Here is a 17,475-nt window from a genome sequence, read left to right on the forward strand (position 1 = left end):
ATATATAGTTAGGAATTAGCATTTACAAAACCTTGAAAATTCACTGAAAAAACCATAGGTTATAGACCATATATAGTTAGGAATTAGCATTTAAAAAACCTTATTTTACTCACACAAAACCATTGAAATTCCATATATAGTTAGTTGCACTAACTATATATCGCGCACCCGCAATCCACTGCTGATGATGTCACATATTACATCATTCATGACATGGTCAGTGACATCACTGATGACATCACTGATGACATCTCAAATGACATCACTGATGACATCACTGATGACATCTCATTTGACATCATTCTTGTGCTAATACGATAAACCTCTTCAGACTCTAATATAACCTTAGATACACTCAGTGTATACAGACACTCACACACTGCCACTCATCCATGGAGTTACTCACACACCCAGTCAGTCATGCAAAGAAACAATCTCACCTCCATTTCTTCAACTATACAGTTAAACACACCTTACTTATTGAAACATATACTAACACATATTTACTCTCTTATACAATCCCTGATACAAGTTCACAATGATCGATACAACCACTCACTCATTCAGTGGCTCTCATGCACAGTTATTTATATATGCCAACTCTCACATGTACTGTGTTTAACATATGTACTTACTATGACATGTAGCATTGAGATATCCATTCACTCATCAATACACTCATGCACACAGTCAACTGCCCATGTAGCTGTTTCCACATGCAGTCTTGAACTCATACACCTAGTGAATAAACTGCTCACACATCTATGCATAGAGTCACACACCTTCCAGCCACCCCCACACAAACTCAATCTGCCATAGAAATACTTGGGCAACCAATTAATAACACATATAGCCTCTCGTATAGCTAATGATCAACACATGCAGCAGTTTACAGAACAACAGACATAATGATGCACAAATTAAGACAGTTTAGTCACTAACCCATGCACTCAGTGAGACACATTTAATCACTCACTCATACATTCAGTCATGCACCTACTAAATCCTTCGTCCAGACACTTATACATCTACTCATTCTTCAATATGTAAAACATATTTAAACTTCACAGAAACACACAGTCACTGGATGACGTCATCAGTGATCTCATCAGTGATGTCATTTGAGATGTCATCAGTGATGTCATCAGTGATGTCACTGACCATGTCATGAATGATGTAATATGTGACATGATCAGCAGTGGATTGCGGGTGCGCGATATATAGTTAGTGCAACTAACTATATATGGAATTTCAATGGTTTTGTGTGAGTAAAATAAGGTTTTTTAAATGCTAATTCCTAACTATATATGGTCTATAACCTATGGTTTTTTCAGTGAATTTTCAAGGTTTTGTAAATGCTAATTCCTAACTATATATGGTCTATAACCTATGGTTTTTTCAGTGAATATATATATATATATATACACACACACATATATACACACACACACACACACACACGGAATGTTTTGTGCAGATTAGTCCAACAAAACAAAAATGCCTTTTTAGTGGAAAGTTGAACATATCCATAACTACACATTCAACATCTTTGCCTCTGTGTATGTATTATATTACATGTATAAAAGGCTGGGAGCAGACATGTGTCTGTTTCCCTGTCCCCACTGATGCGAACAGGGAATCGGAACCTATATTGCTCTCGCCTGGAAGGAGCAGCATAACTGCAGCTGCTGCTTCCGGGTGAGAGCAGTGCCGGCTTAAGTTTCACTACACTGAACTTGAGTAGCCAATTTGAAATGTATTTTGTCTTCCATGATATTTACTGCACTGCCAGTTTGTCTATTCAATGTATTACACCGACTTGAACACAAAAAAACACCCTATGCTCGGAGACTGTTAAATTCACTGCCACACTGGAAAGTCAGCACCCTAAATTCAAGACAGAGGTCTGGGTCTACCTGCTGACTGCCAGGTGGGAGAGAAGTTACAGTGCAAATATCAAAAGCGATTTTCTGGAGGTGGGTCGTTCACAAAATATAAAGCAGCCGGGCATAATTCATTAAAGAAGGTAGGCATCAAAAACAATGTCAGACTAATCACAGCAAAGGGAGGCGGGGGAGGGGGTGGAATGAGGTTCTTCCTTCCATTTATTTCTTCATCCCCACATTATATTTCTACTTCTAACCCTCCCATTCCATTCTGAGCTTTTGAGCTTCCTCCATAAGCAAGACAAGAGATAATGTAGCAGAGAAAACAAGAGCTTTAATAATTTATATGTGTATATACAGAAGTACAAGTGACTTTCCGAAGCATTAACGTAACATTGTTCCTAATGTCAGCCTCTGTTGTCGCATCTCTGGCCCAACAATGCCATCTACGTCCGTTCAAAGAGAAAACCGAAGATAAATTAGTCCGATCTCAACCCCATCAGGCGAAAGCAAAACGGCTGAGCAACCATCCTGTTTAACATTCTTTGCAGGTTTGAAACCAAGCCACCTTCTTCTTTCAGCCTGTTGCCCAATTTCTTCTAAACATCCCTCTTAGACACTTGTGTTTACCATCACAAACAGAGGGGTGTCAGCCAATCACATTAGAGGAATAGCCTTACGGCATACTAAGTTATTACTGTATATGGGTCATGAAATCATACGGTCAATGAGAAAAGATCTTTTGGACAGTGATTACTTTGCTGACACCTGAAAAATACTGTGCATCCTCAACCACTCGTCCAACTGGAGGGAGACTTGCTCAACTGTAGTTCTTCTCTCTTCTGTAACGAAAGGCTTAAGTAAGACACTCTTGTTCACTCTTCCTTCGATTTACTTGCTCATAAAAGGCACTTGCTCATAACTGACACACTGCTGGGTTCACAAAATGATCCCTAAGAAACTTCATTGACAGTCTTGCAAGGCCTCCCACACAAGATACATGCCCAAATAATACTGTGCCGATCTAAGCATCACAGACTCCAGAGTACAGTCAAACAAACGTTAAGAGCATCCACCATATCAGAGACATCTCCAGTCTGGAAAGCAAGGTCATCGCACTCTGCAAACCACTTTCCACATCCAGCACACACACTAGTCATGATAGGGAATGACAGACCTTTCACAAGAAGTTATTTTCATAACAGAACTCAAAATAAAGAAATAACACCAAGTTTACTTCAAACTGTGGAGAGCTGTACAAGAAACAAAAATGTTGATCACAGTCTTCACCTGAAACTAGCCCCAAATTTGTGGCTTTGTGAAATTGGGAGACGGATGCAGGCAGGCTATGTTAACTATGAAGGGAACTTTCATAGTCACTGACGAGGTATGGCCTACAGAAAGCTTACGGCATGCGCCCAGCCAAATCACCTCTACCAGAAAGTCAACTGCACCATCCAACATGTCTGGAATGGAAAGATAAGGTGACACCAGAGGAGCTACATGTGGAAATCCACAAGAACTAACATCAGACTACCCGAGATCAACTCAGGAAAAAAGTGAATGAGTTGGAAATTAAATATAGAAAGGATCATAATCGCCCTATGTAAGGCAAAAGTAACAACATACGTAACTCCTACTCCATCCCTTCAAAATACAGTGAGAATGCGCTTCATGTGCGCTTAAATAGGACCACATTAGTAACTAAGTCCCTCTGACAGATCATTCAAGCAAAAGCCATAATAGTCTAGCATCTGATTGATTTCTATACACAAAGGGCTTCTAGGTCCAGAAAGTGCTATTCTATACAACCTGTCAATTTTTACATATGTACACAGTTTATGTTCCTCTAATATATGGGACTCAGGGCACGCTTTAATATTATTATTTTAAACCATTGCTACTCTATCTTACACAAGCCAGATACTCAGCAATCTCTCTACTTCTAAATTGCAGTCTAAGTACACTATACTATACAACAGTGAAATCCACATCAAGGCAGCTGGTTCTATCACCACTGCTTAGACATCCCCCACAAACTTTCACATTTTAAAAGATTGAGCGCATAAGGGGCAAAACAAAGGAATTTAAAATCTTGGCTATGGGGAGTTCTGTACCAGAGAAAAATAATTATTGTTCTGCGTAGTGAGACCATTTCAGTGGTACTGACTGCTGGAGTACCAAAGGTACAGATTGGTTTGGGCGTAATGAGCCAATAACAGAAGCAACTTATTAAAACAGGAACTTCCAGGGAAAACACGAGACAATCCTTAAGATGCAGATAACAACCACACACATACAGTGAGACTGCATTTGTCCACATAGGGCATTAAAAGAGGTAGCATTCAACCCACAACACAATTGCTAGAGTGTAGGTGGCTTCTAAACCAGGGGGATGATAAATGAGCACAGATTTCTTCTAGTCCAGTTATTTAAAGCCACTGGTATATACTACAATTACCGCAAAAGACAGTCCACAAAAGCAGAGACTGCACCCAATCCTGTGACAGACTGACAGCAATATCAGGTGGCCAGTGAATTTTAAAGTCAGTCCCTGCTCTCACAAGCACAGTGACCAATAGTGGGTGTTGCCTGGCCAGATGGTGCTGCAAACAGCCTATTGGAGCTCGTCATTTTCTAAACTTACAATTTTTGTTGTTTTCAAATGTTAGCAGTAGTAATTCCTCACATTCTTTTTAGTCCTGGCACGGCAGACTGCCATGCAATCAGAAACATGCACTTACATTTCTGAAATGCTGTTATAGTTTGGTGTTCTATAGGCACACATCTAAGCAGCATGCTTGCCATGCGGCGCAAGTTTTTCTCATACTATACCAATATATATATATTTATACATATATGTACACATGTACCTTTGAAATACTTGAATCTCGGAGCATGAAATGCCGGCTCGAACCGTTAAGGCTGTGCAAAAAATAGAAACAATAAAGACGAGCTCTGCACCATTTCTCCGTTAGCTTCAGCATAAAATGATTCCCTCCCACCATCCCCACTTTACGATGAGCCAAACATTCAAGTTCAATGCAAAATGTAAAAGCAGCCCATTTCCCACTCCCAGAGATGCTGTGTGGGGGGAATCAGCCAATCAGGGAGCTGCGTCGAGACAGATCCAGGCTGCTAGCACTCATTCCCCGGCAGTCAGACAAGTTGTTACTGGTCGGCTAGAAGGGGAGAAAAAGAGAAAGAAAGAAACAAGAAAATGCATTAAAACTGGAGTGTTAACAAAATGCAGATTAGAACAACTGTAGGAAACACTTGTTTTCATTAGATGCTGGCAGGGAACTGTTAAACACTAATGCCATTCCTACAAGGCAAGTGTAAATCACTACATTTGCAGTGGGTTTAGTCATTCTGCAGTTCTCATTGCAGCCGTCAAGATGTCAAGGTTCAGCTACATGGAAGTACTTGGAAAACGTCAGTGAGCTCAGGTGCAGCCGAAATACAGAAGAGTTGTGAGCTTGGCTCCAAGGGGAGCAAAGAGGTCTTGAGGTGGCATGGAATTATATTCTGAGATTATTTTTTACCAATGAGTAGTCGAAGAACATAGTTCCACTGAGTCATACAGAAATTCTAGTCATCTAGCATAATAAAAAGTTATTTTTATATATGGTATTCATTGCATGCAGCACCATTAAGGTAAAACATGTTGTCATGATATCAGCGACTCAGAGTAAGGTGATCAACTAATCCAACCGTTGCTCAAGGAAAATGAAGTAAAGCTGCTATATGTGATGTGCCTCTGCTGTGTTGAGGCACATTCATTTTTTGTTCAACAAATTGCTATCAAGAAAGATATATACTGTTAAAAAGTGTAGAAGGACATGTAATTTTCACTCTGAGTACTTTTATTAATACTTTATTATGTCTGAAAATAAAATGGCGTTGATGACGTTCTGAGTGACACATGGAGGCTTAGCAGGATGGGTAAAGCGCTGCTCTCTCTCTGCCCTCTCACCGGTCCTTGGTACCTACCTTTCCACCTCCCGATCTGCCTCTCTACCCTAATCCTTTTTCTTTGACCCATTAACTCCCTCCAATAAGACTTCGTCCTTTGGCTCCTTCGTTGCGAGTGCGGCTTTTATTTACTTTCCCCAACTCTGTCACATGTAGCACTCTGACCCACTCTTCAATTGCTTGATGGGCCAAGATAAACCTTCACGGGGACCAAGGCTCTTTGCATGTTTTGAATAGGCCCTCCCACCTTGCCAGGTAATTCCCTATGGCATTTCTCCATTGAAGTAAACCAACTCTGGATCCACTCTATTTCCTCCTCATATTAAAATTGTCATTTGTCAGCAGGGAGAGGAGGGTTGTCATGTCAGTGACAGTCTCACTGGATAAGATGAAAAAAGTGTTTCTCTTCGGACTCTGTGTGTATCGATGGACAAGAAGATAGTGGTCGCTCAGCAGGCAATCCTCCATCCATGATAGATAGGGTGCCTGCCTGTACTCGGGCAGCCCCTCCTCGAAACTAGTTCAACCGGTCATGAGGGGCGCATGCCTTCACTTCCTTTAAGAATAGGTTTCACTAAGCTTGGTGAAATCCCCACTCCCTTTTCCTTTTGTTGCTCGCTGCTGATTAAAAACACTGGACATCTGCTTGACTTAGTCTGGAGCCAAGGACATCCACAAAGTCACAAATTCCAAGTGACATGGCTGTTACTACCTACAACAGCAGCAAAGAAAGACAAGATGCAACTCTTCTCGACTGGGAGAAATCTTTAAGGTTTAAATAAAGCAAAACTTCAGTTGGCTCACGCTTCTTGTCTGTACCTCAAAAGTAATATGAATGCCGACATCAAATGTGTACATCGAGGAGACCCAGCACACAAGTGTTGGGCTGTGCATTGCCAGGAACCCAGTCCCTGCCATTGTCTGTTCTAGCAGGCAGGGGCAAGCCCCAAATGTTGGAATCACTTTTCTGCTACAAGTAGTACGGAACATGAGGAGCTGGCCTACCTTATGTTGAAATGACATGATCCTGGTTGCAATTCCAGATGTCCGGTGTTGAGGACTGAGCTGCCCAGCAGCCACAGAATCCCTGCCAGCTAACCGGCCTTGTAATAGAAGCAAGACAAAGAGAAAGATTCTACAGGACCAAACGCAAATGAGATGCAGGTGTTCTTCCCCAGAGGTGAGCCTTTATTGTTCCTGCCATATTTGTACCCTGTGTGCAATATATACCCATGTCCACCCCAGAATGATCACATCATCTCACATTTTAAAATCCCAGGTGTGGAGTTGGGTACATCTGGCCATAGCTGGTCACCCAGTTTCTGGAACCATTTTAACTATCTCTTTAGCTACCATGATTCTGGAGGTATCAATACTGATTTGAAGTTGGCTCCTATACCTAAAGATGTGAGATCCCGTGAGTGACCTCAGGACAGTAGGTTGCCTCAGCCACTGAAAAAAACTTTACCTTCTTGCAGTTCGAGATGGGGGTCATAAAGGTTTGGGGGTCTCAGGGGATGCCATGGCGAGTTGTATCTTATATCTGCTTCGCCTTAATGGATTCATAAGTTTAAATTAAGAGAAACAGATGCATCTAGTGAGAAGGCAAAGACATGGCTCACTTCACTGAAAGCAAGCGCTAAGTATTGCCTGTCCAAACACAGCTTCAGCTTCTGTCCTTAAGTTTAAGATAGTATGGCTCGATGAAAGAGGAACAACTGTGGACTTAACAATAAAACTCTGGTAAATAGTGCAGCTGTTGTAGATATAGTTCTGTTAAACTACTTTTGTGCCAAGAGATCAACTGGCTTACATGTGGAAGAAGACACTGGACACCATGATTTATCTCCCTGCTTTGAAGTACGTTGCCCTTTAAAACCACTAAGATTGCCAGAAAAATAATCTTTGTCTCTATATAAACAAGAATTTGAGGCAAGCGCCAACATCTATGGAGCATAGCATCCATTCTGCTGATATGGCTCGGCTACGAAAAACAAATACAAAGTCAACTGGGGGTGGCTATTAGTCTCAATGAGACTTCATGGATTTTCTAAGAAGGAGGCATCCACATTAGTTGAAATGCTCAGCTGCAGACCCTGCTTAGTACATTAGTGGCAAAAGTGTTTCCATTTCCCTTTGTAGATTTTGGTACTTGAAAAGTCCCTGGTTGTTGTGAGATTCTTCCAAAAGTCAGGAGGAATGCCCACATACACAAACTCAAAGTGCTCAGAAGACGGACTGTTAAACTGAGGATGCAGTACTGTAATGAAGACATTGGCACTGTTTACTTTCCCACAACAATGGGATTTGTGAAATCCTGCCACTCACTGGTGTAAAAACGGGTGCAGCCTACTCCTGAGAGTCCGGCTGTTTTTGGTTGTCCTGGGTTCATCCTTGCAAGCTGTAGGAGGCTGGCTTAGTATATGGTGCACACGTATTTAAGTGAAACACCCTGCACTAATCCAGACAACCCTTCAGGTGATTTTAGTAGTCTTAGACAACCATAAAGTTCTCCGAGTGGTAGCTGTGGAAAGCAGCCTTCAGGCTTAGTCCAGAAGGAGTGTAAAGCAGCTTGTTTTACCAAGACTAATCAATATCGTGTAGGTTAAACGAAATAGAACCACACAGTGTAGTTATAAAAATTAGCAATATTTATTACACACACTCACATTGTTATCCTACCCGGAGATATAAGCACAATGCACACAATATTTCAAAAGGAGAACAGGTAAGTAGCACAAATACACAGTGGTCTCCAGGGGGAGACCAAACCACATACTAATAAAGTGGAATGCGAGCTGCGACAAGAGTCGAGATTTAACCCTGAATACTTAAAAGAGCTGGTGACCCAAGGCAAGTACCCAGGAACCACACGGAGGCCGTGTGCAGAATCAAAACACAGCTGCGTACTCAATGCAAGACAATGGGGAAATCACAGTTGCAGTTATGCAGAAGAAGGACCCTTTCCAGAGGACACTGAAGAAACCCTGTGGAAGATGGAAGGTTGGAGAGTCACCCCACCAGTGGATACCCCAGGAACCAGGATACCTACACCAGGGAAGCCGGGTTCATGGGTGCAAAGTGACGTCGGAAACCGCCGTAGACCACAAGGGAGGACTTCAGTGAAGATGCCGCTGGCAAAGAAGGTGAAAGAGTCCGGTAGAATCCAAGGGTGAATTCTTGAAGAGGAGAAACTGCAACAGAATAGGAAAATGAAGAAGATGCGGTGTCGGGACCAGCATGGTCCAAGGGACTCACCAAGTGCAGGAGCGTCAGAACAGGCCCGAGCAAGCAAGGGAGCCTACCAGATCAGTTTCGAGCCAGAGGGGGAGCCAATGGCTCCCTGAACTGGTTTCAACTGGAGTAAGTAAGGAGGGACCACATGTGCTCTTCAAAGCAGTCTGGTGGCGCTGAGTACGTGTAGGATGAGTACATGTTTTGATTGGAAATTACTAGCAATCGAATCGAAGGGTCTCACAGCTCCATTACTTAGAGGTGAAGCAATATTTCTTCTTTTGATCACTCGCCTCTTGCGGCCAACCCTTCCATGTGATCTCCGAATCTTTTGTGAAGGTGTCTTTTACCATGATGATCCTGTCGGTTGTCAGCTGAAAAGCGAGGCCTGCATTGAGGTTTTCTAGAAATCTGCACACCAGTATAACTTCAAGGGGATGAAGGACTTATTACTTTGTCCAAAGAGCTTGTCGCTCATAGCTATTGGAGTTCCAGATCCCGTTTGGATTGGTCTTATCAGTTTGGGTCAACATGGAATATGTCTCAAGCAGGAAGGAAAGAGCCCAAGCAGGTACTTCAATTTTCTGACCAGGATTGACTGGCGTGAGCAGAGGGTCGCAGTGATCATCCTTAGTTTTGTGTGACGTTACGTTGATGGAAACGCCTTTCTGAGCTGCGTGTCCAAAGCGTGTGTCCAACATCGCTCCCAGAAATATGAGCTTTGTAGCACGAAGCAATAGAACATTTCTCCATGGTGAATGTCTGGTCTAACCAGTGGAACAGGTTGATGCAAGCTCAGGCCATGGAAAATAAGAATATAGTTATCAGACCTGAAGGACTCTTGAGCTGAATAAATTACTCGACCTAACTGTAATGCTGTTGATCTATAAACTTGTCTCAAATTGTGTGGTCCTAGTGAGTTCAGCATGTCTGCTTTACTAAAACCTATTTTGTTTGATTTAATAGACTAAACATTTGCTCCACGTATAGTACAAATCTACCCCATTAACCCCACATAAATGGAACACATGACCCCTGACTTGCCTCTTAGTTAACTAGTAGCAATGTCATTAGAGCGGGGGCAGTTATGTTTCTTAGTTCATATTTAAGAACTCTCACTTTTAATAAATATATTACTATAGCATATTTTGGTAGCACAATGTTATTTACAAACATTTTCTATGGAAATGGCCACAAACTTTCCCACGAACATGCAGTTTTACTTATAAAACTAAATAGCATAAAAACGATAATGTGTGGAAATCGGGTTTCAGAAAATCTTTATCATTTGCACATCACCAAGTAAAATGTTCAGTTTTGTTTTGATTCTATTAAAATCTTTTTTCCACTTCAGAATTACAAAAAAGTGCTTTACTAACTACTGAAATATGTTTTGAAATATATCAGGTGGGGAACTCTCCTTAACAGCAGAAGGACTTCTTAAAGGGATTCTATTTGAAATTACTTTTTTTTTCACATAATGTTTTGGAATTCCTGCAAGTCCAGAATCAGTCGTTAAGTAGAAGAAAGATGTTGTTCCTCCAGAAGAGGCAAAAAAACAGAGGGAGAGATGAGAAGCTGTCAGTTGGGACCAGGAAGAGAGCTGATCGACTGGATACGGGGATCCCAGTGATCAAAAGTGGTTGCCCTTACACACCCAGATAGGTGTCTTGCTTCATCATTGGGCTGCTCCACTGCAATGCCCAACAGGACCCTCGAGGTGGCTCTTTATCAGAGATCTTCTGATTTTTAAGTCTTAATGAGTGCACATAAGCATGTAGTGAGTGTAGGATGGTGTGCTATGTGATTTAAAATAGTCTACACAGGTGCACTGTCACACGAGCCAATGAACCTTGACAGCTTCAAGGTAAGGGACATAGGGTCAACATTATTTATGCCTTACTGCCCAACTGGATCTTAGGTATTTCTACAGGACCTTAAAGGTGATGCCTACAATACACCTAATTGGGAGTAGGTGTGCAAAGTGAATGTGCCTAAACAAAATGTGTCAACTGTACCTGGTGCAGTATAGAACATCCAAGTTCCGACCCCATTAGGGTAGTAACTGTGCCCCTTATGTATGGGCAGAGACCATGCTTAGCTGCAGAGATGAAGTGGTCTCACACTGTAATCTTTCCCGTGACCTACCATCCTCTGCCGGTCTCCAGGCAGATATAGTTGGCCCATTTTGATTGGGCTTATCTTGAAACTGTCAAGGTTCATTGGTTCCTGTGACTGCGCCCTTGTTTTTAATACTGTCAAAGGGGCCACCTCATTAAAACCATTCTCGGTACCCCTCAGATTAATTTAAATCACCTAGCACATCACCACTTGCATCACTACATCCTCACTTGCACTCATTATGGCTTAAAAATCAGAAGATCTCCGATAAAAAGCTCCCTTGAGAGGCCAGTTGGGCATTACCGCGCTGGTCCCACAAAGAACAGCCCAATGATGAAGCATGACACCCATATGTGTGTGTGAGTGCAATAACTTCTGATCACTCTGATCCCGGTATTCAGTCGATCAGCTCCCTTCCTGGTCCCAACCAATAGCTTCTCATCTCTCCCTCTTTTTTGCCTCATCTGGAGGAACAGCATCCTTCTTCTGCTTAACAATATTTAAAGAGGATGGGTGCTGGACCTTCTAATCAGCTCCTATACCCTCTGTCGATTTATGGTCCAGAATCAATTGCCACCCCACTACATTCTTTTTCATCATAAAGAATCTAAAGTAGAAACCCAAGATTCACTGGGCCTTGGGAGCTTTCTTTGATTGCTCCCTTGAGAAGGAGGAACAGGATGTCCCTCTGCAGCTCTTGAAGGTGAAAGTTATGTATTTACTGAGGGATGACCGTGTTTTTTTGACCAATGTAAGCATGTGTCTTCAATCCATGATTTTTGCACTGAGCAGTTGGTAGTGATTTTCTTTGATTCAGAAACAAATTTGACACCCCCCTTCCCCGGTCTAAATGGAAGTGGTGGAAAGGAGCACTGGGAAGGCTGGCTCTCTTAGTGATTGTGACAAGGACAACCCTTTTTTTTGGCCTGAATGTCCTTGGTACGGTTGGCATTGTCCTCTACATGAGGTGAAACTCCGACCATATCCCTACTGTCTGGACGCTGTGCTGACTGGAAGCACTTCTATGTCTCTCTGATTTTCTGGAGCCACAAAAAGAAGATTGCTGTATTAGAGAACTCTGTGGGATCAAGTGCAGTAATTGTCGGTCTAATAATTGATGGGCATTATTCACATGCTTTCTAAAGAGAACTTCCCCATCAAATGGAATGTCTAGAATTCTGGTTTGCACTTCAGAGTGGAAAGAGGTTGATTTAATTAGATCACCTCTGTGTCATAAGTACTGCAGCTTCTAAATGAGTGTGCCTGCATTTTTCCTATCCAGGACCACATATATGATTGATAGCATTATTTCTCTACTGACATCATACAGAAGTCAAAGTGTTTGGCTGATGAACATGGAAGCAAGCCATATAATCTGGAGGTGACTCCGGTTTATGAGGTGCATTTTCCCCTTCGTAAGGGATAACAAAGTCTCGCCATTTGGCATCCTTGTGGTGATCTCTTTCTTCATCCAGATCACCTGCAGGTACTACCAGTCTTCGGCCTTCTTTTCTGGTTCATCCCTCTGATTGCTGTCCAGTTGATCTCTGGGTGGCATAGGGCACACTGGTGGAAGCAGTTAGTGGTGGGGGCTGTTCTGGAATTGGAGGTGGCCCAAAGAGGCACTGCACTGGAGGTAGGACTGCTGGCTTCATAGGATGTTGGTGAGGTGTAGGCACAGGAACCTGCTGGTAAACTGCAGAGAAAGGTTGTAGTTGTTGATTCAGCTTCTGGAAAGTATCCATCATCTATTGCAGGATATTTAGAAATGCTATCAGCTCTTGCATCACATATGGGTCTTGGCAGTCGGCCTGGCCTTGTAGGATCGCTTACTGTCTCCATTACACTGGTCGTAGTCAAGTTGATGTTGATTAGTTTTCATCTGGGGACTGATCTCACTCTTCTCCTGTAGGAATATCATACAGCCAACTGTGTTGGACTCGAGAATTCATTCCACTGCTCCTTGTCGCTAATCTCTGCCTGGAGCTCTGAATCCAGAATATGTATCAAGAGTTGCGCTGATGCTTTCAAAGGCAAATCATTAGATTTTGTAAGGCCAGATGAATCTCAAGTGAAGTTAGTATAATTGAAGACCAGTGTCGTATTCATAGACTGTGTCCTCAGTGGGGCTGCAGTTGATGAGGATGTACATGTCATTGACTAAGACTTCAACACCACTGACACTGGCATCACCATCAGCAGGCATTTATTGTTGTCTTGGTTATCACCACATAGGAGGCATTTGTCATTTATGGGGCGATTGCTCTTTTCTGGGCACTTGTTGACAGAGTTCCATTCGTCTTCAAGAGGACTCTTTTGTCAGAGTCTTTAAAGTCACCAACAGGACGGTTGCACCATTATTCGTCAAGAGGCTTCTTGTTGTCGACATGTTAGACAGGAATTCTAACAGGGCCTCTGAAGCCTTTTTTAATGCCTTGCCAGAGGAACCCATGGTTCTTTCTTTCTGCATGGCGGATTCTGTGGCTTTTAAAAAAAAATTCAGCCTAGGAAATTTAAAATGCTTCAAATGCTTTCTTTTGTGCGTCAACCACACATTAATGCTTGGTGAAGTACTGTGCACCGAATAATCCTGTGATGTGGGAGTAACTCATTTACGGAGGAAATCTTTCCCTTCCAGGAGATATAAGGTTAGTTTGCGTTCATGATCCTTGACATTCTTTAATGGATAACTATCTCAAAAATGTTACAGCGAGAGGTCTAATGCTTTGGCTGCAACTAATGTAGGTATTTGACGTATGGGTCATCAGCATGAATCTTTTGTTTCCCTCCAGAGGAAAAAAATAATTCATGCAAGATCTCTCCCGCCTATCATGATGACATTCGAGCGTTTCCCCTCGGCTAGAAATTCAGTCTGATAACCCCTGAAACAATTCACAGTACAGTGTAACTGAAGAAGGAGCTGGCAAGGGGTCGAGGTGAGTTGTAGAAAAGGATAGCCAATATGTCAAGTGAGAGCAGAGGTCTTTCTGGAGGGTCAATCACGCATGACGTGCGGTGGATATCTGAGCTAAGGAAGCCTCTAGAGGACGAAAAGAGCTCAGAAGTCGCACTGCAGATAGATTTTCCTGAAGAGTGTGAATTTGAATTTTGGCATACAAGACTAGAAATGAGAATGATGCTAGACTGCCCAGAAGAGCAGAGATTTGTCTGACTAATGGACTGTTGTGACTTTCAGAAAAACAACTTTCAAACTGATAGATGGCAGTCTATCCTCTGAAGGAGACACTTTTGCTTCTACTTTGCCTATTGTGGCCCCCAAGTATTAAATTCTCTCCACTGGATGCAGAACCGATTTCGATCCATTTATCTGTAGACCTCGATTAAATAGGAGAGATCAGATAGACTGTCTTGTTGAAATTTCAATGCAGAATTAGCATTAACCAACTAAATGTCCCAAGTATAAGAAGACAAAAACTTGGTTTTCCACAGAGATGCTGCAACCTCCAACATACTGCTCAAAAATACTCTCTAGGCTGAATGGAAGGACACGATAATGCTAATGAGCGCAACACACTTTAAAATGGAGAAATCTATGCTGCATTTTTCAGATGGGAATGTGAAAATGGGCACCTTGTGTGAGAAAGTGCCATCTTTCTTGCATGGTATGCCCACACTTTTTCCTGAATTGCTGATTTACTTTGACTGAGTGTGCCCTGGGCTCCTGCCAATTAGGTGCCCAGGGCCTGTGTTCCTTCCCTAAAACTGTATTGAAACCAAAACCCAATTGGCATCTCTGGCAACATGTCAGCCCCTGGTAAATGGTACCCAGGGCACCGTGACCAGAGAAGGTCCCTAAAGGCTGCAGCACTTATTGCGCCACCCTTAGGGGTCCTGTACCCTGACACACACACACACACTGCCTTTGCCGGCTGAGTGTCTTGGTGCAGAACAAAACAAAGAGACCACATGGCACACATCCCTGTATGCCATGCCCACAACACACTGCCCTGACATACCTCAGTCACCCCTCTGGCTGGGTGTCCTATGCCAGTGGTGTGGGTACAGGTTTCATTGTGCCCCAGCTAGATAAAACATTAGGAGCATTAGTTTGTGGTGCAGAGTTTACGATGGACTGGATTGCGGCTCATAGTAATTACCAGTGGCTAAGATTAATACAAGCAACCCATCCATCACTTTTTTGTTTTGTTTTGTTTTGTTTTCTACAGTGTTTTAAGAGGCGCATGCCAACAAAGAGATCAATCATTTGAAAATGTTTGCCACAAAAAATTTGGAGATTAAATGTCTTCCCAAAAACATTGTTATTGGAGGTGGGTGGTTTTATGTGCTACCTCAGTGTTTTGTAGTAATATCTGCTCCAGCGCTTTAAGGTGTCAGTGATCCAATGCTAATTTTGAATGTTTTAAAACTGAAAATCCACCATTTCATATTCTCCCTATCAACAGAATCTAGATGCGAGGTACATTCCTACTATCAGTTTGTGCCGCATCAAGTAACCCCTAATTCAGCATGTCATTTTGCTGGTCCTGGTGTACTGTTGTTACTAAGGGCTCATACTCCTGGATACGTCAGCTATGACAAAGACGGACAGTATATGACCTGTGCACAGCTGAACAATCTTCCTCTTGCTCGTTCGAAATTCAAGATTGGTACTTCGTTAGCCCAAATCATAGCCTTCCCATCAGAGGGAGATAATTGGTGTACAGTAGTCAGATGCCTACATCCACATCCCAATCTGGAAAATGTACTGCCAGGGTAGCACATTTGCAGTGGTAGGCTAGCACAGACAGTACAATGCTAATGTTCAGGCCTACATGTAGCCCTTGCTAATTCATTAATTTGCTGTATTGATAGCCAGTCAATATTTTCTAGGTGGTGAATTGTATTTCTTACATGTGCTACTGGCTAATCCGCACCCCAAAACATAAACACTCCTTGGAAAAGCCTACAGGTGGTGGTTTAATATTCCAGTGTATATAAACATAGGCATTTCCAAATGCAGTTTCCGTGCATTGCCTGTACAAAACCTGTTTAACACATCAAAGTCTACCCATTGGCTTTGGCCAATGCTGGGAAAACGCACCAAAAAAGGATTGTATTCGGTCTAGAATCCGTATAGAAAATAAAGAATTGGCTGTGACAAAAAAAGTGATGTTTGAGTGTACTTGCACTTGTAAAATAGTTCCTCATGCAATCCAGTGGAAATGCTTCCTGAAAGGTGAAATGAGACGCCAAACAGTCAATAGCAAGATGTTTGTGAGTAATATTCCTCTGGGTAACGGCAAAGCCCACTCAAAGTCTATTTTTAAGAATTGTTAGCAATATGTCTTGAAGATGGGTGCACTATCAAGTCAGACCTAAAACGCAATGGTTCAGTTCTGGCAAGATACCATGCTTCAAGCTCAAAAGATAGTATTACTTCTGCTTTATGAGAGAGTTCCTGGCATGCTGTTCTAATAAGAACAGGTGATTCACCACAGTGTTATCAGGAAGACTACACCTTCTATGAAGGGGATGTTACCAGAACTCATCTTCCAGTTGGTCCTGAGACACAAAATCCAGGATCTCTTGCAATGTCTACCTCAGAAGTCCAACACAAGCATTTGCAATGCAATAGGTCTCGCATTTATACAAGTTTAAGCTACTGGCAATGTAAATCACAATGCCTTTTATTTATGTTTTAAAAACGAAAACAAGAATAAAAGGCATTGTCATTTGCAATGTCAATAGCTCAAAATCGCGAAAATGCGAGACTTATTGCATTGCAAATGCTTCTTTTTAAAAGGCTCTAGTATAGTAGCGTTCTCAGCTAAATGTGTTGCAGTTTTCAATTTGGTTAACTGGATTTAAAACCAAAATAATAAATTTAAATACAAAGAAGATGTCAACTCTTACAGGCAAATTTCTTTATATATTGCTGAAAAGATGATGCTCCAGGCATTCCACCTGTACACAGAGATAGTCTAAGGATATGTTTATAGATCTTACAGAGAATTCGATGACAGAGATTTAGTTAAACCTATGCACATGACATTAGTTACTAGAGACAGCACTGAAAAGGTTTGGTGAAGAAGCTTCTTGTGAAGACCAAAGAGAACATTTCAAAGATGTGCATAAGACGGTATGGTAGGGCCGAATGACCACCTCAGTTATGCAGCGTTATGGCTCAAATCTCTCATCAATGAGAAGCTGCATATGATGCAGATTCTGCAGTCTGCTAGTGCAACAAAGAGGACAGACTCATAATAGGAGACTGCTCTGCTGGCAATACTACTTATAC

General features: G+C 42.2%; 1 protein-coding gene across 3 annotated transcripts in view; it reads right to left on the reverse strand.

Moving 5' to 3' along the window:
• Window positions 1–2,200: 2,200 nt before the first annotated feature.
• Window positions 2,201–17,475, reverse strand: part of KLC2 (kinesin light chain 2) — a 312,573-nt gene continuing 297,298 nt past the window's right edge. For all 3 annotated transcript variants that reach the window (XM_078660752.1, XM_078660751.1, XM_078660753.1), the window contains exon 16: window positions 2,201–5,068. In XM_078660752.1, the coding sequence (XP_078516878.1) occupies window positions 4,985–5,068 (84 nt within the window). In that variant the 3' untranslated portion in view covers window positions 2,201–4,984. The remainder of the gene's footprint in view (window positions 5,069–17,475) is intronic.

Source organism: Lissotriton helveticus, chromosome 9 (assembly GCF_964261635.1).
Source record: "Lissotriton helveticus chromosome 9, aLisHel1.1, whole genome shotgun sequence".
Taxonomy (NCBI): domain Eukaryota; kingdom Metazoa; phylum Chordata; class Amphibia; order Caudata; family Salamandridae; genus Lissotriton; species Lissotriton helveticus.